This window comes from Typopeltis vanoorti, chromosome 3 (genome assembly GCF_054136105.1).
Source record: "Typopeltis vanoorti isolate ZY-2024b chromosome 3, IOZ_Tvanoo_1.0, whole genome shotgun sequence".
Classification (NCBI taxonomy): Eukaryota; Metazoa; Arthropoda; class Arachnida; order Uropygi; family Thelyphonidae; genus Typopeltis; species Typopeltis vanoorti.
The window spans coordinates 357,272-385,081 of NC_143551.1; the positions used below are offsets into that span (position 1 = coordinate 357,272).

Consider the following 27,810-nt stretch of genomic DNA (forward strand, 5'->3'; position numbering starts at 1 on the left):
TTAGCTTTCTTACATTTGTCTCTGTATTCTGTAAGAGTAAAAGCTGACTTATTTGCCAAGAACTTTTGATATGCTTTCTTCTTTTCCTTCACTACCTCTTTAACTTCCTGTGTCTACCAGGGAGTTCTGATTTTTTTAATCCTTACACACAACCTCACCACATGCCTCTCTGGCAGAATCAATCAATGTTTTCTTCAGAGTTGGCCACTGAATCTCCACGGTTTGATTCCTGTTCTCAAACTCTTTCATTTTCTTTTCAATAATCTTTCTGTATTTTAGTCTACAGTTCACATCTGAGAGCTGCTCAACTTTTATTCACTTTAAAACTTTCTTACATGTTATTCTTTTCAATATAAAATTCAAGTTTATCCTGCTCAAGACTAAATAGTGATCGCTTCCAATTTCAAAGCCTCTGTACACTCTGGTGTCCTGTACCAGGGAGAAAACATCACTATCAACAATAACATAGTCAATGAGACTTTACTTATTCCTAGCCTCTTCTCTCCATGTGAATTTGTGCACATTTTTATGTTGGAACATGGTGTTAGTAATAACCAGTCCATGTCCTGAGCAGAAATCCAACAGATATTTGCCATTATTATTAGCTTTGCTCTTTTCTCCATATTTTCCCAAAATATTTTTGTATGTCTCACAATCATTTCCTACTCTGCTATTTAGATCCCCAACAAGGAACAACTTTTCCTTTTTCATTGTGTCAGTTGCTTTTTCTAAAGCATCAAAAAATTCCTCCACTTCTACCTTAGTAGAACCTTCTGTGGGACCAAAGGCACAAATAAGTCTCATTGTCCAGTTCCCCATTCTCATATTTGCCCACATTACTCTACTTGAGACTGATTGCCATTCAAGAAGATTAGCCTCGTATTTTGTGTTGAATACTATGGCTACTCCTTTTCCTTGATTGTCATTGCCTGAATATAACATTTTGTATTTATTGCTCAGAAAGATCTCACCAGTTTTGGTCTTTTTTGTTTCAGTCACCCCTATTATGTCCATCTGGTACTTATCTAATTCCTCAGCTAGCTCCATTTTTTTGCCATTCAGGCTTCTTACGTTGATAGTACCAATCTTTAACTCTGTTGATGTTGAATTGGGGTTTGTTTTCAGATTTGTTCCAGTAGCTGACTTTTCGCTGTTCGTCCTGGTTCCCTGGCGAAAACAACGGGGACCTTGTTTAACCGGGCGATGCCCCAGCCGGCATGAAATTTTGTCATGTTGTACCATCATTTTTTATTTTGGTTTAACCAATAAGAATACAATTTGGTCGGCTAAATCCCAAATTGCCAGCCCATCCTCGTTCGTTCAGTATCAAAGTCGATACCCAACAGGTTGCACCATGAGAAGGTGCGGATTGGACATTAGGTCAGAAGCCCTGGTCGGTTCTCCGCATTCCTTTAAAGGCTACGTGGAGGTCTCCTCTCAGTTATATAGCTTTGACCCTTAAGCACCCCAGGAAAGAGTACTGTAAAAGGAATCAATTATGATAAAGATATTCTAGATGACTGGAGTAATTACTTTAAAAGATTGTTAAACAAAACAAGTAGGGACAGAACAGTAGTAGAAAATATTCAAGAGAAATGCAAACGGAAGTACATATCAATACTTGAGGTAGAAAAAGTCAAAAGTTTGCAATGCAAAAAAGACAGCTGAAGCAGAATATATTCAATCAGAAATGTTCAAATATGGAGATACAAAATTTTTGCAGTGGTAACATTGCATAATTCAGAGGATGTCAACAAAAGGTCAAATTCCTGATGAGAGTTCGAGTTCTCATAATTCCTATTTTTCAAAAAGAGGAAAAAAACAGAATGAGAATTATAACATAATATCTCTACTAAGTGTTCCTGGCAAAATATATGCAAGTATACTTGAGAAGAGGGTGAGAAAAATTGTGGAAGAGAAACTTGGAGAAGAACAAGCTACTTTCAGGAAGAATAGAGATTGTCAAGATCTGATTTTCACTGTTCTACAAATAGTTGAGAATCCAATGTGTAGAATTTATGGAAACAAAAATACATGTTAGAGCAATTACTTTGCTGATAAGAGGAAAATGACACTCAACATTTTGGCCTCTATATTGAGGTCATCATCACGAACACAAAAAAGACATAAGCTTGTCTGACCTCTGATAAAACATTAAAGAAATAAAACAATAAAAACAATAAATAAAAATAAAATCACTACATACTTTTTATACATAAGTATAATAACATACGAATGATTAATTTTTTTTTATTATTTTAGAACTTCATCATCATCAAATTCCTGACATGTACCCTCAAAGGGTGTACAGGATATGATAGTACTACATGAAAAATTTACACCATTACTAACTTCCTATCTACAATTTTCCTCCAAATCAATCTGTTACTTGTCAAGACTCCAACATTATCAGATCTTATATTTCTATCGTCTCAGGACTTTGTACCGTATCAATCCACCTATATCTTGGTCTTCCTCTGGATTGTTTTCCTGCCAACCTGGCAGAGAACACTTGTTTTGTTAATCTTTCCTCTCCCATTCTGTTCAAGTGACAATACCACCTCAGATTAGCTCAGCTAACCCATTCCTGACAATGTCAAGCTCATTCCTAATATCCTCTTTTTTAATATGATATTGCCAATGATGCCATCTGTTCAGGCCTCTAATCTTTCTCAGGACTCTCATATCTACGGTCTCTAGTCTTTGGTCAAGGGTTTTACTTCTGCCCAGAGCTGAGATCCATAAGTTAAAACTGGTTTCAACTCTGTCTTGTATACAGCTAATTTAGCGTTCCGATTAATTTCTCTCTTATTCCATATGAATTTATTCAATTGACTTCCTACAATACCAGCTGGAGTCAGTAGACTCATCGCGGGAGACCCAAAAAAAAAAATATTTAAGGTGAAACACTTATGCCACTACACAGTCATGTTAAAACATTACTACAGCCCAACATATAGAGTAACCAGAACAACATATCAAATAATAAGACCACAGTCAACAAACTACATAACATATAAGTACAACAATCACTACCGCAAAGCCACCCGAAACTTCTACGTACCTGACATGATAAACAAACTGCCGTTCGACAACAGCAACCTAGGAACATACAGAGAGCTGAAACAGGCGCTGTTTAAATATCAGTCAAAAGATGTTGCAGAATACTTTTTATGTCCATTTATATCCCAAGATAGCCCAGATACTAACCTAGTAGTGGTACCTTTGCTCTCTATCTTACATTGATTTCAATTTCATGGTAGCATGGCTGTTTGGAAGTTTTGAGTGGGTAGGTGTGATTTTCATTGTTTATTGCAAGAAGATCATACTGCTGAATGGAAGTAGGAAGTGTCTTATGAAAGTATTATGCATGAGCTAGATAAATCTACTTTAGACTTTCAATTTCAGAGGCAGATGTCATATGCACATGTATATACAGATATATAGTTTAAATAAATATAAAAAAATGCATGTCTCAGGTAAAAACAAATAATCTCACAATTTTATTCAAAGTTTATGAATAGCACTACAATACTTTACATATATGATGATTCTCCAAGAGCAGCAATATATTCCATAAATACACCATACGGAAGCTCCGTTTTGCCAAGAGAGTGAATCATAGTAGGTTTCCCCAATATTGTTCCTTCCTATAAAGATATAAAGAGAAATAAATAAACATCTATAATATGTAAAGTTTTCCAAGTCTCTGACTCTTCAACCTGAAATAATTTAAATGCAATTAGCATCATTATTTTTTGAGCACAAAAACAAAGGGGAAAAAAAAAGTCCCAAATCCAGAATCTAAACATTACAAATAAAAGTTATATAAAAGGGTCATTGCAGGAGGAAAACACACAAAGCCCAACAAAATCGTGCCTTTAACACATTCGATGTATCTGCATTCACCACAATGTCAACCAAAGCATTCCACTTACCAACCAGATGCTGCCAGATTTATTATATAGAAAACAAAGTAGGATTCAAGCCACAGGATGAGATTTTCACTTTAAGACAAACAGTTGAGAAATCATGGGAATGTAACAAGGATTTGTGTGTAAGTTTTGTAGATCTTGAAAAGGCATATGACAAGGTGCTAAGAAGAAAGGCATACAGTTATATGGTGTAAACAGGACGTTATATCAAGCAATATTTATTCTTTGAGTTTTATATGTCAGCAGTTAGAACTGGAGGTATAGGAAGATGGTTTGATGTTAAATCAGAAATTAAAGCCTCTCTGTTATTCATTATCTATATGAATCACACTGTAAAGGAAAGTGGTATTACATGATGTTAAAATATAATAACCACTTTTAACATCATGTAATACAATGATGATATTATCATGGTATTACATGATAATATCATCATGGTATTATCCATGATGATAATATAATATCCATGATGATGATGATCATCATCATCAAATTCCTGCCATGTACCCTCAAGGGGTGTACAGGATATGACAGTACTACATGAAAAAATTACATCATTACTAACTTCCTATCTACAATTTTCCTCCAAATCAGTCTGTTACTTGTCAAGACTCCAACATTATCAGATCTTATATTTCTATCGTCTAAGGCACTTTGTACTGTATCAATCCACCTATATCTTGGTCTTCCTCTGGGTCGTTTTCCTGCCATCCTGGCAGAGAACACTTGTTTTGCTAATCTTTCCTCTCCCATTCTATTTAAGTGACCATACCACCTGAGATTAGCTCTGCTAACACATTCCAGGATGCTGACAATGTCAAGTTCTTTCCTAATATACTCATTTTTAATATGATATTGCCATTGATGCCATCTGTTCATGCCTCTAATCTTTCTCAGGACTCTCATATCTGCAGTCTCTAGTCTTTGGTCAAGTGTTTTACTTCTGACCCAGCTCTCAGATCCATAAGTTAAAATTGGTTTGAACACAGTCTTGTATACAGCTAATTTAGTGTTCCGACTAATATCTTTCTTATTCCATATGAATTTATTCAATTGACTTCCCACGATACCAGCTTTGCTGATTCTGTTGTCTATTTCTATATTTAGTTTACCATCTTCAGTAAAAATTGTGCCTAAGTAGCTGAAATGTTTTACTTGTTCCACAGGTTCTCCATTCACAACACAGTTGACATTTTCAATGATTCTGCCTATTTTCATTGTCTTTGTCTTTTTATTGCTGACCTTCATACCATATTTATTACAACAGCTATTCAATTTAGTCAGAGAATCTTGCAGACTTGTAGCAGATTTATTTAGAAGTATAACATCGTCCCCATAAAGCAAAGAGCTGACATTAACATCTCCAATTCTGATATCGTGTTTAATACCACATTCCTTCATAATGTGATCCATATAGATAATGAATAACAGAGGGGATAATGTACATCCTTGTCTCACACCAGATTTAACATTAAACCATCTTCCTGTACTTCCTTCAATTCTAACTGCTGACTCACAACTCAAATAAAGACTAAGTATTGCTTGATATAATGCCCCATTGACACCATATAACTGCAGCGTATTGAATAGCTTCTCTCTTGGCACCTTGTCATATGCCTTTTCCAAATCGACAAAACTTAAATACAGATCTTTGTTATATTCCCATGCTTTCTCGACTATTTGTCGTAAAGTGAAGATCTGATCCTGACAGCCTCTATTTGGCCTGAATCCAGCTTGTTCTTCACCAAGCTTTTCTTCCACAATTCTTCTCAACCGCTTCTCAAGTATACTTGCATAGATCTTGCCAGGAACACTCAGTAGGGAAATACCTCTGTAATTCTCACATTCAGTTTTATTTCCCTTTTTATATATGGGTACTATGAGAGCTCTACTCCAATCATCGGGAATTCGTCCCTCTGTCCATGATGATAAGATTTAGAAATAAATCCAGTACATGCAAAATTCCCTAACTAAATTGAGTAAATGTTGTAATAAATTTGGAATGAAAATCAGCAATAAAGAAGACAATGAAAACAGGCAAAAAAATTCAAATTCAAAATATCAACTGTATCCTGAGTGGAGAACTTACAAAACAAGTAAAACATTTCACCTATAGTTTGACCACAGATGCAAGAACCCCCCCAACATTTTGCACATGGAAGAAGAAGGTGAATCTATTCTGATAACAGGGTAATCAATGCATTTCGTGGGATGAGTGATCATTATTACACGGGAAAATTAGCTTTTTCTTTTACGAACATTCCAGTTTTTAAAGTGGTAACTATTTTTGCTTGTATAACAGTTGGAAAATTTTAAGTATGAAGCATGTGATTTCACGTTGGTGACGAATTTGTACATCGCCTTATTCCTTTCTCCTCTTCAATGCGAGTAGACTCATCTTGGCACTGGGCCAGCAAAGGTTCTCTCAACTGTGGGCAGATTATACTTAGCAAAATTTTTAATGAAGATGGCAAATTATATATGGAAATAGACAAGAGAATTAGCAAAGCTGATATTGCAGTAAGTCAACATAAATTTACATGGAATAAGCAAAATTAGTTGAAACACTAATATGAGATTTCTGAAAAATCAGATATGTGATTTCTGAAAAAGATCAGGGGAGTGAACAGATGGCATCAATTGCAATATCATATTAAAATGAGGATATTAAGAAAGAACTTGACATTATTCATATTATTATTACGTGACACATCCAGGTAGTCCAAAGACTCGTCGAGGAGGGCACCTACTCTACAATTCTCTGTCTCCATTACTCAATCCATGAACTACAATGAACCATAACTATATCAACACCATCTACCACGACCACTAGTATTTTCACAGACGATCACAAACATCCATGCCCAAGGAAGGATTTGAACCTGCAGTCTTTTGACTGGGGAGCAAATACACTAACCACTCAGCCAACTAGGCCAGAAAACCATTCCTTATACGAATTCAGGAATGAGTTAGCACGGCTAATCTCAGATGGTATGGTCACTTAAACATAATGGAAGAGAAAGGATTAGCAAAACAAGTGTTCTTGCCAGGCTGGTAGGAAACAGACTCATAGAAAGACAAAGATCTAGGGAGACCGATATAATAAAAAGAGTGCCTCAGAAGACGGAAACATAAAATTACTGGAGTCTTGACAAATAACAGATTAATTTGGAGGTAAATTGTTCATCAGAATTAATATGGAATGATGTAACTTTTCATCATGTCAGCCACCTGTGTAGCTCAGTGGAAGTGGTGTGTGCCATCCTCTGCACTAGATCATCTGAAGGAAGAGCATTATAAGTTCTATTCTAGACACCAACTAGAACTAGAGGAACTTTTACTAAGCCATTTATCAATCAGCTCCCAAGTCAGTCAATCTCTGGCACAGGTAAGTGGGTTTTTTTTTTCTCCTGGAAACTAGGGTTTTTTCATCTCATAAACTCAAAAAAATCAAACATAGAATCCACACTTCACCATTGCCATGTATAATTAGCAATAGTTTTGGGCCAGCTATATCTGATTGGCCACCAGTGGAGACTGACCCCCCCCCAAGTCTCTAAAAAGTTAGATAATGCTAAAATGGCCTCACCTGTAGAGGAACAAAAGCCATTAGCTGAGCTGCAACTTTTCATGTTGTATCATAATATTTTATACATCTCATGAGGGTATATGTCATGCATTTGATGATGATAATGACGACAAAGTAGGAGTATGAAAAGAAATTGACTCTGCTGGCTAAAGGCAACCTAAAAGAATTTTATCATTATGTTGCAAGTAACAAAAATAATTGATGTGGAGAAGTAACTTTATGAATGCAGATGGCACTCCTGCACTAGAAGTATATGACTATTCAAATAATGAATGTTCATTTTTGTTAAGATATATCAATCTGGTGTATATAACATGATGTAGTACAGTGGTACCACTACATTGGGTGAAGAGATAGAGGTTCGTGAAGAAGTTCTAGAGCTATTACATAACCTAAATAAGAAATTCAGCAACTGTCAGCAACCCTTGCTGAGAGACAAGTATCAGAAAGTGGTAAATAATGAATATTTAACCATTTGTGGTTTAATATCATCTAATCCAGCTGCTTTTCCACATTTTAGGTGTTTGAAGAGCTTTGTCTTCAAGTACACATTCCTTTAAAAATGCTCAATTTCCTAAAACAGTTCTGTTGCAGCTCATTTTATTTATTCGTTTTTCAAGTAATTACTCCAAACAACTAGAATATCATATCTTGTCTTTTTATGTTACCATTATCAATTTGATATCGTATCCATTTCAAAGCTTATTAACAACAGCTTCCAGAAATTTTTCCATCTCCATGATATCAGTCTTCTTTATTCTAACCAATCTGCCTAAGACTTCTTGTTTAGCTATTTTTATATATAATTCAGTTCTTACATTTTTTTCTCAATTCTGTCAAGCAATCTGCCAAATTACTTGCTAGAAACTCTTGATATGATTTCTAAAATCTTTATCAGCAATGTCTTTGTGGGTGAGAACCAAAAAAAATTTCTGGATAAAAAAATCATGGAATACTATTCAACAGTATTCCTCATTGAGCTTTAGGGATTAAATATTTACTCGAACAGAAGAAAGAGATAACTAAAAGTTTTTCCACTTGGTTATACTATAAATTAAAGGTGCCAAGAAATTATATTCTTGGTTTAATCCTTTATCAAAGTGCAAGCAAACAAAGTTTGGGCCTGAAGTATTCAGGCCCAAAAAGGCCTAAAGTATTCAGGACAGGACAACTCGTATATAGAGGCTAATGACTACACATCACTTGCCTTAATATCCCAACCTGAAAAAGCACATATCCTTACAGACATCTATAATTATTATTATTATAGACCAGGGAGTCCTTAGACTCATCGAGGGAGGCCCCAAATCATGTTCATCACAACTATTCGACATTCATACAGCATCTATCATACTTCGCCTCAAACTTATTCACTGTCACAGCATCCACCACAGACTGACAGCACATTCCACTCATTCACCACTCTAAAAGTAAAGAACCCAGCTCTAACACCCTTACTAACCACACTTTTGTCCAATTTCCATGGATGTCCCCTAGTCCTCCCACAACCAGCCCTGTTCTCAAAAAATATCTTCTGAATTAATTTTACAGAAACCCTTCAGTAATTTGAATGTCCCAATCATATCTCCCCTCCCCCGCCTATCAACCAATTTTTGCAACCCACAAATCCTCAACCTGTTCTCATAAGGTTCATTCCACAGACCTGCAATCATCTTGGTCACTTGCCTCTGGATCCTCTCAACCTCCTCCTCCCCATCAAGAAGAAACCTAGGTGACCAAATCTGGGCACAGTAGTCGAGATGGGGTCTTATCAAGGCTCGATACGATACGCTTGTCTCTGCTTGTCAACATATTGGTTATACTATATGTTCTTCAGCAACCAAGTGATTTGATGAGCTGATTTGGCCACTTTTGCAATGTGCCCATAAACTTCAACTCCTTATCCACCAACACTCCTAAATCTCATGCTTTGTCAATTTCCTGGAGTACCGTTCCACCAATGTAGTAAACTGCTGCTAATCTTTTCACCCTAAAATGTATAACCTTACATTTTGCCAGATTAAATTGACATCCATTCTCCTTAGCCCAGACCTCCAATCTATCCAAATCATCCTGCAAAATTTTGACATCATCTGCATTCACTATTCCCCTACCCAACTTTGCACCATCTGCAAACAAATGAACTGTTCCTCTCAGATCCTTCTCTATATCATTAATGAACAAATTAAACAGCAGTGGTCCAAGAACAGATCCTTGTGGCACACCACTAGTCACAGACTGTCTTGTGGACTCTACTCCTGAATAAACCACTCTCTGATATCTCTCTGTCAACCACCCTCCTATCCATCTCACCAACCCTATATCCATCCCCATATGCTGCAATTTACTGATTAGAATTCCATGTAGTATCCTGTCAAAGGCCTTAGCAAGGTCCAGTAAAATCACTGTAAACCCATTATCCTTTTCCAGTTCAGCTGTCACTGTGTTATAATACGTGAGCAAGGTACTGAGGCATAAACTACCCTTCACAAAACCATGCTGTCTCCGATACAGTATCCCATTTACATCTATCCAATCTTGTATTTTCCTCTTGACTATTTTCTCCAAGACCTTGATAATGATTCCTGTTATGCTGATTAGCCAGTAATTTTCAACAGCAGCCTTTGAACCACCTTGATGCAGTGGAACTATTTTCCCCTCTTTCCATCCCCTTGCGACTGACCCAGACCCAAGGCTCAAATTAAACAAAATGGTCAAGGGCACTGACAATTCTTTAGCCGTTTCACATACGACACAAGCTGGTATACCATCCAATTCCACAGATGTATTGACATTGAGGTTCTGTAACAGACTATTTACCTCTACTTCATTCATCACAATTCCAGTATTAGCTGTTGGTTCTTCCATTCCTGCAATGTCACCACCTGGATGATATACTCCTGCAAAGTGCGCGCTCAGTAATTCCACTATATCGACTGATTCGGTTACCTCCCTACCCTCAGCAGTTTTTAAAATCATTCTGCCATAAACGTTTTTCCTTTTACTTGCAACATATTGAAAAAACTGTTTGGGATTCTCTTTAGCCTGCATGGCCAATTTTCTTTCGTAATCCGCTTTTGCTTTTCTTACCACCCTTGTTGCCATCCTGGCCTGAGCTTTATACTGTTCCTGCACCTGCTGGTCACCTTTCTCCTTAAATTCCCTCCACAATTGTTTCTTTTTTTGCAGCTCAAGCTTAATAATGTTATTCATCCATTTAACCCCTACTTGATTTACTATTCAGACTCCCATAATGCTATGCATTATGGGAAGGATTACTATACAGACCAGTTTTGACCTTTATTGAGGTCTGATCAGTGGGAGCCAGACCCAGAGATGATATCAAGGTTGAAGTAATGCAGTAGTCATATTTCCATATGATTAGCCCAGTTTTTAGTCAATATTAAGGCAAGTGATGGGTAGTCATTAGCCTCTATATATGAGTTGCCCTGTCCTGAAAATACTTCAGGTGCTTGTTTGCTTACACTTGGATAAAAGATTAAACTAAGAATAAAATTTCTTGGCATCTTTAATTTAAAGAGCAATTACATTAATTAAGGATTCTTCTTGCCAAATCTCTATTTTCTCTTACATAGTTTCCTCATGTGTTCTATATCTAAAAATATTTCTGTAATCAAGATTCATTATTATATTGATTCCACCATTCTCTGCAATCTGTGGCACTAAAAACTTAAAAGAAATTTTCTAAATGGAATGAAATATGTTCATTATAAAATTGCCATGGATTAACATTATAAGAATATCATTTAAAATGAACTCACTGGCATACAGTGCTCTATTCCAGTAGACCCAAAGAAATATTCCTGGTCAAAGACTACAATTCCAGTGTGCCATATCCCAGCTAATTCTTTTCCTAAAATAAACAAAAGAGAAAAAAAATTAAGCCATTAATTTGTCAAAATAATAAAACATTCATATATAGCCAATGGTTTGACATGGCAGATAGTTTATCATTGTAGTTAACAATGCAATGTAGTTATTATTGTAATTATTAATGCACAGAAATGGTAACAGTATTAATAGTAGCTTCTTTTATTAATATGACTAATTTCATCCTTGCTATCTTCATCAGGCGTGGGAAGGAAAGAATATTAAATCTATTATTATTGCACTAACATCTCCATGGTCCTAAGGATCATCATGGAAGATCTAATCTATCAACATAATATATATCACAACATCTCCTTGAAATGATTAACAAACAAAGCATTTACAACTGACTCAGGCAACCCATTCCATTCATTCACTACTCTCCAAGCAAAAAATCTAGTCCTCGTGCCATCACTAACCACATTCTTGCCCAACTTAAAGATTATTTCTGGTTCTGCTCTCTCTAGACAAGTGCTGAAACATTTCCCCTGCATCAAACCTATAAAATCCTTTTAAGTAACTTAAATATTTATATGACATCCATCCCCCTTTTTTTGTCTCTCAAACAAGTTTCGCAATCAAAAACTCTCAACCTATCTCATAGGGAACATTCCACAGACTACTCGCATCTTGGTCACTCGCATCTGGATCCTCTCAACTTCCTCGCCCCAAGAAACCCAGGTGACCAGAAGTGAGCACAGTAATCCAGATGTGGTCGTATCCAAGCTTTATAAACAGGAATGATAACTCCCTTATCTCTGTTTGTTAGTGTCCTTTAATAACAAAGCAATCCTGTAAGCTAACCTGGCTACTTGGGCAATACGCCTTCTAACCTTCAACTCTATCTATCTCTATCAACTACTACCTCCAAATTTCTGGCTTCAATTTCTTGTAGTATGGTTCGCTCAATGTGGTACAAAGCTTGTAATCTTTACATCCCAAAAGGCATAACTTAACACTTTTCACATTAAATTGACATCCATTCTGTTTTGCCCATACTGTCAGCCTATTCAAATCATCAATCATACAAGCTCTCCAGATCACATTGATTCACTATTACTCAACCTAATTTTGCATTATCAGCAAACAACTGAATATTTTCTTTCAGCTTATTTCCTTTATCGTTTATGTACAAATTAAACAACAGTGGGCCAAACACAGAGCACTGCAACACACCACTAGTCACCTGCCTTCTTATGGATTCTGCTCCTCCATATACCTTTTAGGCATCTGTCCATCAGCCACCCTTTTGATCCATATCACCAGTTCATATCCATCCCCATTTGTTGCAGTTTGTACAATAGGGTTCCATGTGGTCCTGTCAAATGCCATTGCAAAATCCAGCAGTATCATTGTGTAGCCATTCTCTTTATCCATCTCAGCTGTCATCCTATTATAAAAAGTTAATAGATTACTAAGGCATGACCAACCTTCACAAAGCCATGCTACTCCTCAGAGTATCATATCCTTATTCACCGATTCCTGAATTCTCTTTTTGACCAACTTTTCCTGTACTTTTACCATCACTTCTTGAGATGCTGATTGGTCTATAATTTACCGCCAGACTTAGATGAGCCTTTATGCAAAGGAATTATATTCCTCTCTTTCCACTTTCTTGGGACTTTGCCAGAGATGAGACAAATAGTTTAGTCAATGGCATCACCATACAAGTAGAACACTCTCTTAAAATACAAGCTGATATACCATCCAATCCCATAGCAGAATTTGCATTCAGATTCTGCAATATTTTAAGTACCTCCAATTCATTAACCCTTGTTCTTACCTCTCACATAAATCCCGGTCTCGGTCATAACAATATCTTCACCTGAATGATATATATCCTTGCAAACTGATCACTCATTCCTCAACAATTTTGTCTGCCTCTGGATGAAAGTTATTCATCCAGTCATTCATCCTCCTACTTGCCACACAACAAAAAGGGATTTCTTTTTGCCTGTTTGGCTAATTTCTTCTCATAATCTGATTTTATCTTCCTTGCCATGCTGATTACCATTTCTGCTGATCCTTGTGCTATTCATGAGTTAGCTGGTCATCTTTCTCCTGATATACACTCCACAACTTTTTATTTTGGCTACTCATGCTTAATGACACTATTCATCCATCTAACTCTTACTCAATTACCCTCCTAACCTTGGCCTGTGTAATATTGCTTCCTCCAGGTATCTCTTCACTATCCCCCATGCACAGTGAACGTCTTTACCTTGGAGAATTTTATGTCATGGTACAGCTTTAACTTTGCTCCTAAGTGTATCATTATTACCTGCTTTATGCTGGCCTGGATGGCTGAGTGGCTGGTGTATCCACTCTCCAGCCAAAAGGCAGCAGGTTCGAATCCTGCCATGGGAATGGATGTTTGCGATTGTCTGTAAAACTAGTGGTGGTGGTCAGCTGTAGATGGCACTGGTGTACATGAAGGTAGTTGCATTTAGTGGAGTGCTGGAGATGGACAGCTGTATAGTAGGTGCCCTCCCTCAATGAGTCTTTGGACTCCCTGGAGGTGTTATGTAATAATACTTCCACACATACCCTTTTCTTAACTGGAATTTCCACCTGTTTTGCTTGATCACATGATCACCTTCCCCATTTGGAGGCAATCTAGCCACTTTAGTTATGGAGAAGTCTTCTGACCTATAACAAGACCCAACCCTCTCATATCCCAAGTCCTGTCCACCGCATTCTGCTTCAAGCAATTGTCTCTCAGTAAGTGCATAAATTCCATTTCCTTCCTGCCACATGATCTTTCTTTCTTTCAATACTCGACATTCTCATTGTACTAATCTGATGATGCATGTCTTCAACATTATCCCTGGCCCCCCTCGGCCTATAGCAGTAATCAATTTTATATTTTGTGTTATTGACCTTGACCTCAAACCAGACTTACTCAAATGAGCAATTACCCTCCCACCTATCTCCTATTCTTTGGGTTGGAATTCATCTGCTATCATCAGCAGTACCCCCTTCTATCTTCTCTGTCTGCAATGAAAATACTAAACCCTTCACATTCTATCCCTGTAATTACATCATCTGCTATTAGCCAAATCTCACTAATAACTAATTTTTGAAAGGTTGCACACACCCCTGCTCACACCCTCTTTATACAGTTTCCCGGGATGATCTCTAGTTCTCTTTTGATCTCCCACTGCTTTCGGTAGAACCTCTCCAACACTGATCCTATAACCCTTACTAACTTGTCTCTATCACATCTCCCCTCTTCATCCTATTCGCTAGACTATGTAAATTGCTAATTTTTGGCTAAGTAATAATTCGGACTGTCAATTCCTTCCACAATTGGAGGTAATGGCATGTCTGTTTTGTGTACTTTTGGCAGGCCATAAATTCTGGGCATGCGGGCATACTGCGGTATTAATTTTTTGATCGTTTCTTCCGGCCACGTGTTAACTGATTTAAGTAGTTCAGTAGTTTTCTGGCGTAATTTAAACCTTTCTCATAGAAAACCTTTCTTGATGAATTTAAACCTTTTTCATTTAAACCTTTTCCATAGAAAGGTTTAAATTACGCCATTGCTCCGAGGTCAGTAAATAAACCAGATATAATATATCATATCGAGAGAGATTTAAGATCCCTCCCCACCAATGTAGCTGACAAAATACGGATGGAAACCTGTTTACTAAATTCAACCAAAAAATTAAGCAGCAACCTAAACAAAGCAGATAAACTGGCCCTCATATCCCTAAAAAATAACCGTGACATTATTATCATTAAAGCCGATAAAGAGAACGCCACTGTTTAAATCGGACAACCTACATTGAAAAAATGAACCATTTGATATCGGACCACAACACCTATCAAATGGTAAATTACAACCCCACGCAACGTAACAAAAAGAAAACCACTGAACTACTTAAATCAGTTAACACGTGGCCGGAAGAAACAATCAAAAAATTAACCCAATGGCCTGCCAAATTTATGGCCTGCCAAAAGTACACAAAACAGACACGCCATTACATCCAATTGTGGAAGGAATTGACAGTCCGAATTACTACTTAGACAAAAAATTAGCGGCCACACTCAAGGAATTAGTTGGTCATTTCCCTTCCTACATAAAAAATACACAACAATTCATAAACAAAATTAAAAATATTACACTCAACGACCAAAATCTATTAGTCAGCTTTGACATAACTTCCCTTTTCACCAATGTCCCAATCAATGATACTATCCTACTCTTACAGACCATATTTCCACACGACATCACGGCCCTCTTTGCCCACATACTCCGCTCCGGATATTTCGTGTGGCAAAACAATTTTTACTTCAAAAAGAGGGTACTGCCATGGGCTCACCACTCCTCCCCCCAATAGCAAACTTTTATATGGAAGATTTTGAGCAACAAGCTCTAGAATCGGCATGCCTAAAGCCCAAAATTTGGCTCAGATATGTCGACAATATTTTCGCCATTTGGCCCCACGGCCACCAAGCACCAGATACATTCCTTAGCCACCTGAACAAACAACACAAATGCATCCAATCACCACTGAAATTGAAAAAAAAAAACAACTCTCTTCTGTTCCTAGACACACTTGTCACATGTCTTCCTTCAGGCTGTCTCTCCCCAGTTTACCACAAACCCACACAGGCCAGTACATACACAAAACTTATCACCACCCAACACAAAAACTAGGGGTCATAAGCACCCTTAAACACAGAGCTCAAACCATTTGTTCAACTGAACAAGCTCTTAACTATGAATATGAGACCATCAAACATACCTTTATAAAAAAATGGATACAGTATAAAAACCATTCACAAGATCCTCCACAAAGATACCACTAATAACAAAAAAGATTTCAAGAATGCTATTGCTATACCATATGTTAGAGGCATTTCAGAAAAAATAGACAGAACACTACACAAATACAACATCAAAACCACCTTCAAACCCCCGACAAAATTAAGGCACCTACTTAATTCTTCCAAGGATCCCCTGCCACACTTAGCCCACCCAGGGGTTTACAAAATAGATTGCACATGTAACATACCGTACATAGGGGAAACAGGGTGAACCATCCCAATCAGAAAGGATGAACACAAACGTCACATAAAATACCTCCATTTTGGAAAAATCGACCTTTCTGACCACGCACTCCAAACATACCACAGAATTGATTGGAAAGGTACCAAGTCCCTACACCGCACCAAAACCTGGTTCGAGCGGAAATTCAAGGAAGCATGTGAAATGCTCAAACATGATCCGAATCTGAATAAAAATGATGGTCTAACAATTCCAAGAATGTGGAGGACCCATCTACAACCTTCATAGCAACCACGAAGAAAAATCTCAATACAAGACCTAGTGAAGTTTTTTTTTTTCTTGAACATTCAATAGCAACCTGTACTGTACAAATCCAGAAGATAATTGTAATATAACAATATAAACTGTATAATTCCAGAAGAATCCTAGTATGTGAGGACTTTAGCAGAGTTTATTGTAGTTTTTATTTTATCTTTGTTTATTTTATTTAATTTATTTATTTAATTTTTTTTTTCACTAGAGGGCAGGCTAAGAAAAAAATTAGTTAACAACGTAGATGTAATTTACTCGTATAGAGTGCAACAGCATGTAGCTTGTTCTTATATTTCTGAAAGTATCCTTCTGAAGATGACCTCAATACAGGGGTCGAAACATAAAGTTATTATTTTATTATTAATCAGTAAAATAATCTTTTCAACACGTGTGTTTTGTGTCCCTAGATTCATAAATATGAAAGCATTCAATACTGTTGCTTGAGAGACCAGATTCAGAATTTTTGGTTCATTCACTCATTCACTTCATGGGCAATTCACATACTCGTTTGCTTCCTTTAGTTTTCTTGACTTTGTGCTTTCGCACTCAGTGAACAAAACTTTCTCCAGACACCTAACTCCAAATCTATTTAAGTGCTTCCCATCAGCATTGTACAAATCTTTCCTCTCATCAAACTGAGGACATATGTCCACAAACTCTACATCATTCCTTCTACACAACCTGTATATTGATTTATTAGCTATCATCACTCTTCTTCTCGGTTCACCTCTATCATAGCATGGCAGCAGATTCACAAACTTCACATTCTTGCTATTCTTTTCACTTCTCCCAAGAACTCTTTCACATCATACAATACTTCTTGCTTCTCATGTCATTGGTTCCAGCCAAAACAATTCAATTCTACTCGTTTGCTTCCTTTAGTTTTCTTGACTTTGTGCTTTCGCACTCAGTGAACAAAACTTTCTCCAGACACCTAACTCCAAATCTATTTAAGTGCTTCCCATCAGCATTGTACAAATCTTTCCTCTCATCAAACTGAGGACATATGTCCACAAACTCTACATCATTCCTTCTACACAACCTGTATATTGATTTATTAGCTATCATCACTCTTCTTCTCGGTTCACCTCTATCATAGCATGGCAGCAGATTCACAAACTTCACATTCTTGCTATTCTTTTCACTTCTCCCAAGAACTCTTTCACATCATACAATACTTCTTGCTTCTCATGTCATTGGTTCCAGCCAAAACAATTCAATTCTTTCACTTTCTTCATCATAAAAGTTATGGAAACAACTACGTGTCAGAGTAAAACTTCAGTTTAATATAAACCAAAATAATCACTCAATGTTTCGACCTTCACATTAAGGTCATCATCTGGAGTATACACATATATACAAAGAAACTACATGGTATGCTAAAGTTACATTGATTTGATCAACCATTAAAACTATTGGCCTGACCTCTGGTGGAGAAAAAAAACTTTATTACATCAAAGCTAGAGTCTTGTTATTATTATCTATTTGGTTACAAATATAAATTAAGCTATAGAGAAACATGTTCACACAAAAGTTACTCATAAGCATTCTGTTGGATTCAGAATATATAGAGATTTGAGTAATTAATATTTACTTCAGAATCTAACATGATCTTCCATCACATAAGCTAGACTTGTAATTATTATTTAATATAAATCACTTGTTTATAAATTATTATTCATGTAACTTCCTTTAAGTTCTATTAATAATTAATCAAGGATATATAACAATAGTGAAAAAGACTCATCATCATACATATCAAGGATTTAGGCCTAGCATGGCCTGTTCCGGCCTTAGAAGTCATCGTTGAATCGTTTAAGAGGACGTCCTGGTTTTCTTTTTCCTAATGGCTTTTTCCTAGTAACCCCTAGAGAGCGCGTCCCCTGGGTGGCAGATAGGGGAGCCCACCGTGTGTGTGTGTGTGTGTGTGTGTGTGTGTGTGTGTGTGTATATATATGGTGGGGTGGTCCGAATATACTGAATAAGGACTCGTGGACCAACAGGGCCATAAGGGGCAATCATCTCGATTGTAAGGGAAGCGGCACTCCCATGGACCCCTAGCTGGATCTATCCTCTCCTTCTACTGTGAGGAAGATCCACTTACTTTAATCTTTCCTATAAGGCCTTATCAGCCAACTCTTCTTACTTTATGACCCTTATGCTATTAGAGTACTCGAGGGCCATGGGGGGGGTCTTTCCATTTCTGGCCTTACAATTATGCCCTATCTATAAACCTTACTATATTTCTTCTATAATCTACTCTTTGCCCCTTCAATATACCCTATTTCTCCTATGGGTTTAAATTCGGAAGAAGGCTAGTTCAGAAGCCTTAAGGTAGCAGCCCTACCACTGAACTATTCCATCGTCAGGCTAGTCCCCTGACATGGAGAACATAATCCTATTTGTAAGCTGACAGAAAAAGTGAAAAGACTCTGTATTGAAATATTATTAAGTTTATTTTATTTATTGCTATGTTAACATTATAAGAATTTGTATTCAACATTTTAACTGCATATTAATTGAAATGTAAATATTCCTTATTTGTTCCTGTATGTAGAGGTATAACGTTGTGCAATGCCTCAGTTTTATTATATTTTGTTTTAGTTGTCATGGAGACGTATGTAAGATAGCAAGCGCGAGTTTAGAACAGAGCATGGCAGATCGGTATTGAAGGGCTGGAAAGGATTTTAGTAGAAGAGAGCACGAGAATAATTTTGGCAGGAAGAAGGGATACATATAAGCGAAGAACAGAGAAAACGATTCATTCAGGGAATCAGAGTGAGATAATAGTAAGTAGAGAGATAACAGCGAGTCGGCGATTCAGTCAAGTAGCTCGCTAAGGTCTACTAGTCGAGGAGAGAGTTAGCTAGTAAGTTGCAGAATAACAAATAAAGCAAAGGAAGATAGCAACTGGATGACTAGAGATAATTATGTTGGGATTTTGACTCAAGACCGACCTTTCAGGGACACACAGTAACTTGAAGAACAGCACAGAGTAACTAAAAGAATAAGTAGAGGCAGCAAGGTTAAATTTAAACGATAGCTGTGCTAAGAGATATAGTGCCTAAAAGATTAATTAAATGCTGGAAGAATAGGCAACTGTGCATAAAAACTTCAAGTTAAAGAATTACTGCGAGAATTACTTAAAGAATTACTTAAAGAACTTAAAGAATTACCTTAGTTCATGAGTTATTGGTAGAATACTGAATTGGTCAAGTGATGTCAAAGATAGTACAAGCATTTTGCTCCAAGCAAGAACCTTTAACTATGTGAATTGCGACTATTAATTTATTCAGTTATTACTAAGAGAATTTGTTTTGTTTTTAATGAGTGCTGTTAATTGTTTTAAGTGAATACAGTTATAAAAGGTGTCCATACATAAGTAGATGAACAAGGAAATGTACCGGTAAGAATTACCCAACTTTGTTACTCCTATGCAGAGATGTGTGTGTGTTTCTTCCTAAAATATCCCTACATTAACAATAACTTTTGCAGAGAATAGCTGGAGTGTGGATTTAAGAGTGTATATTTGTGAAGAAGCGTTGCCGCCCTTATATTGTATTTGAAACTTAAGTAACTATAGGATATTAATGTTGTTGGTTATTAAGGAACTTATGACATTGAACTTTTTCAAATGGTTAATTGAATTTTGTGAAAGCTGTATTTCAGACAACAGATTAACCATTGCCTGAAATTATATGACTATATCACCAGATGAGCTAAAATGTTTGTAATACCTTATTCAGTGACTTAAACTAAAGTGTATAATTTGTAAGCCTATATTAAATGTTTGTTTTGTTGATCTAAAGTTGTACTTTGCCTGAATCTCTTTTACTGCACCGTTCATAAAATAATCGAACCAAAGCAGGTGAATTAAATAAGTTAAATAAACTCGGCCTGTATACATAATAACAACACATAAAAGGAAAATAGTTGAGAATTGGTTTTACTTTAATTCTTGGACTAATTTAGATATAGAGTGGCGCAGTCAATAAATACAAATTTTCTCTATATTTGGATTAGAAATCAACCAGCAACTTATTTTTTTTTTTTTTGTTTAAGAACATCGTAGTGACAAATTGATGGATCCAAAGTATTAAGACGAAATAGGATCCAACAATTCATATAAATTAAAACAAAACTAAATATATTAAAAATAATAAATTAAAATAAAACAAAGCATAAAGAAAAACACAACCCCCCCCCTGCACCACATACACCCCTTGTATGTTCGGACAAATAAAAACTCACAAAGACGGATACTCGATGAGGCCAATAGTCTCCTACAAAAACACCATCACAGCACCTTTATCAAAATTCATAGCCAAACTTCTCAAACCATTAATTACATCTAACTTCATGATAAAAAAAAACGGACGACCATTTCAAAAAAATAAAAAACCTAACCCTATCCCAGGAAGACTTCATTGGATGTGGCTGCTTTATACACCAACGTGGACGTCCCCAGAACTTTAGACATCGTACACACTACTCACAGAAGACCACACCCTACACTCTCATACAAAACTAACACCCAATGACATTATTAATCTAATAAAACTAATAATCTCGGCAAACTTCTTCAAGTTCAACAACATGTACATTCAAATCTTCAGACTCCCAATGGGCCAAAACATCAGCAGACAACTAGGGGAATTATTCCTGGCACACATAGAATCACTCCTACTCCCCCCCCCAGGCATCACCTTTTATGACAGATACATGGACGATATTCTATGCATTGGAAATCCTACACACATCACCACCTTAAAAGCGTCCCTAAACAGTTATAGCAACAGACTAAAATTGACCATAGAAATCGAACAGAACTAATCCATCAATTTCTTAAACTTGACATTAACCAGAACACACGAAAGTATACCACAAACGTCCACATATCAGAAACTACCTCCATTTCCACTCATATTATCCATATTCCGTTAAAAAATTGGTCATCTTATCACAATTCATAAATGCATACAAATTTTCAACCAATCAGAATAATCTAAACGCAGAAATAAAAAAACTAACACAGGTCTTCAAAAATCGCTACTATCCTACACAACTAATAAATCACGCAAACAGGACAGCCAAAAGCCACCAAAACAACCCAAGTACCAAAACAAACTTCCCTACACAAAAAAATTATCAAACTACCATACACCCAAAACATATTTGAACACCACAACTTAGTCTATAAATTTCCCTGCCAAAAAGACTGTGATATCACCTACACAGGTTCCACCATCAGATTTTTATGGGCAAGACTACAAGAACACTTCCGTGATTGTAACATCCCTATTCCAGAACATTTAAACACTAAAAAATGCAACATCAAAAAGAAAACTCGAATATAAAGCACAGGAAAAATGGAAATAGCTGTTCATGCCCTTGAACAAAAACATACCCCACAGTAGTCAAATAGCAGTCAAATATTAAATCTAATATTTGACTACTATTTCAAAACCTTTTCTTTTTTTTTTTTTTTTTACCTAGATGGCGCCATATTAGGACTTTAGTCTTGTGTTGCACGCTGCAATCACTTATACTAGCCCCCTCTGTTACACCGGATTGTGGTTGTCTTACATTTGTAACAAACTTTGTGTTGTGTGCTCTGAAGATGCTGGATATAATACTGGCGAAACATTAGCTTTAAGTTAATAAATAGTTATTTTCTTACCATCTGTGTTCTTATTATACCGTGAAACCTATTACAACATGTCTGATGAACACACAAGCCTATCCATGCGTATACCCATCGATCGACAAGGCCATCATACTAGACAGACAAGACAATGAAACCATGCTTAGAATATCAGAAACAATAGCCATAAAATGTGACGCAAACTCTATCAATGTACACATGCCCTACATAATCTCCAAGGTTTGGAAGCTTCACAACATAAAATTGAGGTCACAACCCCGACCAATAGGCGATAACACAAACACTTCAAAAGCAGAAGCACCTACCTGACTGACATAGCATCCACTTCCTCCATGCGTTCAGACAACGACCAAGCATAGTTGAAAAGGACCGCACCCCATCAACCCCCTTTCTAAAAATCAGTTGCTGCTTTCAACCCCTTTCACCCTTTCCCACCCTATATAAATATAAAAAAACACTATGCCCATCCCTAATAATATATATATTATTCAAAAAACCCAGGTTTTTCCATTTCTATTTTAATTCTCCCACATTGCCTAACCCCCCCCCCCCCCCACACACACACACAATAGTTTAGACATCGCAGAAAGAAGAAAAGCCACAGCACCCAGAAGAAGGTATGTGCGAATTTCTCTTCCTTTATGCTACATATATTTATTGGTAAATATACATCTACAATGCCCTAAGAATCCATGAGTAAAGAGCCAATGACATTTAAACAGAGGCACTCCTAAACAGAAGCAGGCAAAATAGTAAATATAATATAAATGTAATAGTTTATTAAGAGGAGTAACACGAGAGTTTTCCCAGAAATAATATCCATAAGAAAAACAAAACGTTATGGATAGTGGCCAATAAAAGCTGAAATAATTGCTTAGATTCCTAAAGTCAGGGTTTGCTGGAAAACTACACGTACCACATGAATATGCATGAGAATTGGCACTGCTGCTCATGACATTCAATCTAAGTCTCAGCTCTGGCAGGGTTCCACGGGAGTGGAGAGAGGACAGGATAGTGTAAAATTTATTTAAATATTAATTTTAATTGATGTTGTTCAATAGTATATACTCATTCAATACTTTACCATATTAAAATTTTCTTAACCTAAATCTTATTTAACTTTACTTTATTCTTAGTCATAATGCCAAGTGTTCTAATCCGTTGCTAGATTCATTCGACTACAGATAATCCTCTTTCTTAACCTTTTGATCCTCCTCCTTTCTCAAGGTTGTAACTATGTTATTCACGTGAACATAATTTTGTAACTTGGGAACTCGGGCTAGAGCCAAATTCCTTTGTTATAACAGCAAGTGTATATTTTCAATATTGGTTTCTGAAAATTTATTTTTATTTCAACTGTGCCATCAGAAATCGCAGATAAGATTTAAATATCCTTCCAAAAGAAAAAACACTTCACTAAGCACAGAAATACTTCTAACTCTCTACACTCTATCAAGCAATGTAAAACTCTATTCAACAGTCGTGACAAATTATCCCCTAAGGTCACATAGGTTCAATTATTATGAGCAGTGCATTGGTATGCAGGAATCGGGGAAATTATTGACAAAGAAAACAGTTTATTCATACTAATCAAGTTACATTAAAGATTAATACTAAGCACACACAAAATACCTCTGACTCTATACTTCTCATTAACTTTAGCTAGGAGCTTAAACTATTCTACCAAGTTCAACAATCTTTCACTACGTACACAGACTATGCAATAATTGTACCTACACTTAATTCATATATTAGAAATGACATACTATGCTATACAACAGGCAAGTTTAAACATTCGGTAACAACAAACGCTATCTTATCTCACAACTAAGCAAGTAAATTCTCAATATTTGGCTAAAAGCCTTCAGTCCTTAAATAATATTAACAAACAAATTCACTAGAGCAATCTTTGCTACAATTCCTGCCTTTAGTTAATCATATACAGAAGACCTTACTTGATATTAAATTATCTAGTCCAGATCAGTAGATCCTTGAGATCGTTACCATCTATTCTATTCTGATATTTCTTTTCACACACCTTTTTATGACATCGACGGGGCATTTCTATTGGTGGCAATCAGCAGGCACCTTGGCAGCTGGAACTCACTTCTTTCACTGCTTAAACGACCCATTTAACATCTTTGGGTATCTGTTGGCTGGAACAGGTCCCTACAATCAACAGGACGTACATGAACCAGGAGCCTAAACAGAAACTTGGGCGAAAGCCTGTTTATCCAGCGAAGCCCATCGATAACGGCCTCTCCTCTTTTCATGGTCCTCTGGCTACCTATGACTGACCTTCCCTGATGAACTCCCGCTATGACGACTGACCTTCTCCGATGACACAAACTGAGTGACCTGCTCCGTGACAACGACGACTCCCTTTTACCCTCGATGTCTCCCCTTTTAAGCTGCTCCATTGACCTTGGATTTTGCAACCCTTTCATTCTCTTGGGTATTCACATGGTTCTTCACCTGCCACCTTTTTAGCATGCTGTGCTAAGGCAGGAAACCCCATAAGTTCTTGACCTTCATAAGAGCGATAGCCTCAGGTCTTATTTTTAATCCATCTGGGATATTTCTTTGTCTTAAACATATCTATTATTATAATTCTTTTATACATATTTTTCTTTGTTCTTGTACAGTAATTTAACTTAAATATTTACAAATATTGCAAGCAAATCAATCTAATTTAAATTCCTAAGTAAAATCAGTATAGAAAGAATCTAATAAAAATTTCTGTCTATACAAGATTTTATAATAGTTCCATTGCATAAAAGATGGCTCCAAAAGACAAATGTAGCAAGCCAGAGACAAAATAATATATCACGGATGATTGTTAAAACATTGGAAAAGTTGGTTAAAAGGTAAAATCCAACAGTGGATAGATAGGGATGTGACATTCTGTAGTGGGCAGAATGGCTTTGTAAAGGATAGGTCCTGAGAAATTTATTCACGTTTTATAATAAAGTGAGTGGAATTAGATAAAGGAAATGACTACACCCACTGTCGGTGCCAGGTTATTTTGCGCCCTAGGCAAAGTTTACAAGTGTGCCCCTTATTTCACAAACTAAAATGTTTCTAATTGACATTAAACAAAATAAAATTGTCTTTCAGGTTAAATTAATAGGTAAATTAATAGGGCTTTTTTTATTTTCTTTTTTAATTAATTTGAAAATTCTCTGTTATAATTCATTTACAAAAAAAAAGTTATAAAATACCGAAATTTAATATTTTAAAATGTCAACGTTTTAAAATATTTATCTTAACTGAATTTTAAACAGAGGTAAGTGCAAATCATTTAGGTAAGGAACAAAAAAGAACCAAGAGTTAAATAGTAAAATAGTATGATGTGTGAGGGATAAGGAAAAAGAATCGATACCTAAATCATATATCACTATTTCATTTTGATATTTTAGTAAAGTATGAATAAAGCATAGCTTGAAGTTTTATGCCCCTTCATGGCTTGCGCCCGAGACGACTGCTTAGTTTACCTAAATGGTAACGCCAGCCCTGACTACACCATAATACTGCTGGACCATGCAAAATCATTTGACAGAATAATAGATGGAAAATTATTACAAAAGTTGGAACAAATTAGAATGGATATGAAGCTAACAGCATGGATAGGAGACGGTGGCTGAGAGACGGATAAAAGTATATAGTGAAGTGGAATCTAGGAGAACGAGGATGACTAGTGGAGTACCGCAGGGTTCAGAAGTAGGATCATTACTCTTGAATTTGTATATAAATAAATCAGGGAAAGATTAAGGGAGGATATTCAGTTGTTTGCTGATGATGCAAAACTGGGAAGAGCAATAGTTGATAATGGTGATGTAGATATCTTGCAGAATAATTTAAATAAATTATCATTGTGAGCAAAGGATAATGATTTCAATTTAATATTGCAAAATGTAAGGTTATGTAATCTGGAATGAAGAGGTTATATATGGTTCATACTGATAGTATTGGACTGCAGGAAATAGATGAGGCTAAGTAATTGGATATAATGCTGGACAGTGTTGATGCTCATAGGGCATACTGTAAAAGTTAGTAAAATAGCTCAAAGGATTACTGGGATATTGAAAAACTCACTAAAAAGTATACTGAAACATCAATTGACTGATATGTACCATCAAGGGGTATACAGGTATACATGCTACTGTAGCAGTATTACATGATTTAAGTTCAGGTTATTACTGAATGGCCGAGTGGTTAGCGTGTCCGCTCTCCAGCCAAGAGGCTGCTGGTTCAAATCCCGCCATGGGCATGGATGTTTGTAATTGTCTTATGAACTTTGTATGGAAAGGGAATCTGCAACCCACCCTATCACTTATTCTAGTGAAGACATCATTGCTAAAACCAAGTGAGGTACGGCAGTGACCATAAAGCATCTACGGACGTTAAATGTGAAAAAAAAAGAAAAAAATGTAATTTAATCAACAATTTTCCTCCAAATTAGTCTATTACTGTTACTTTTGAGTGCACCGATATTGTCATTTCAGTCTTCCACTGCATTTCTGAATTAACCAATCCAATTAGATCTCAGTTTTCCTCTGGCTTTTTCCGCATTTTTACATCAAGCACTTGTTTTGCTAACCCTTCCTCTTCCATTCTGTTTATGTGACCATACCACTGTAGATTAGCTTTGCTCATACATTCCTGAATATTAACAATATCATGTTCCATCTTAATATTTTCATTTTTGATATGATTCTGCCATTAATGATGTCTCCTCAGACCCCTCATTTTTCTCATATGGTCTCTAATCTTTGATCCAGTGCTTTATATTTCTAATCTATCTTTCCAGATCCATAACTCAAAACTGATTCAAACATTGCCTTGTATACTGTGAGGTTTTGTGTTTTGCGAATTTCTCATATTGTATATAAATTTATTCCCTGGCTCTTCAACCATATACCAGCGTTGCTTGTTTTGTTGTCTATTTCCATATATAATTTGACATCTTCACTAAAAAGTGTACATAAATAGCTGAAATACTTTCTTGTGCTATAGAGTTCTCCTTTGAGAATGCAGTTGAAGTTTTTACATCCCTGCTTATTTTCATAATTTGGTACTTAAAATTTTAAAATAGAGGCAAGAATAAGAAAAGTCTCATTCCTATGTTATTGTTGATAGTGATGTTTTCTCCCTGGTGCAGGACACCAGAGTGTAGAGAGGATTTGAAATTGGATACGATCACTATTTAGTCTTGAGCAGAATAAAACTGAATTTCATACTGAAAAGAATGACATGTAAGAAAGTTTTAAAGGGAATAAAAGTTGAGCAGCTCTCAGATGTGAACTGTAGGATAAAATACACAAAGATTATTGGAAAAAAATGAAAGAGTCTGAGAACAAGAGCCGAACCTTGGAGATTCGGTGGCAAACACCCTGATTTATTC

General features: G+C 36.3%; 1 protein-coding gene across 1 annotated transcript in view; it reads right to left on the minus strand.

The window, feature by feature from the left end:
* Positions 1–27,810, minus strand: part of LOC150107855 (uncharacterized) — a 271,308-nt gene that overhangs the window by 213,292 nt on the left and 30,206 nt on the right. The window contains exons 2-3 of the mRNA XM_090415381.1: positions 11,307–11,398; positions 3,541–3,650 (exon numbers count right to left, since the gene is read on the minus strand). Of these exons, the coding sequence (XP_090271507.1) occupies positions 3,541–3,650; positions 11,307–11,398 (202 nt within the window). The remainder of the gene's footprint in view (positions 1–3,540; positions 3,651–11,306; positions 11,399–27,810) is intronic.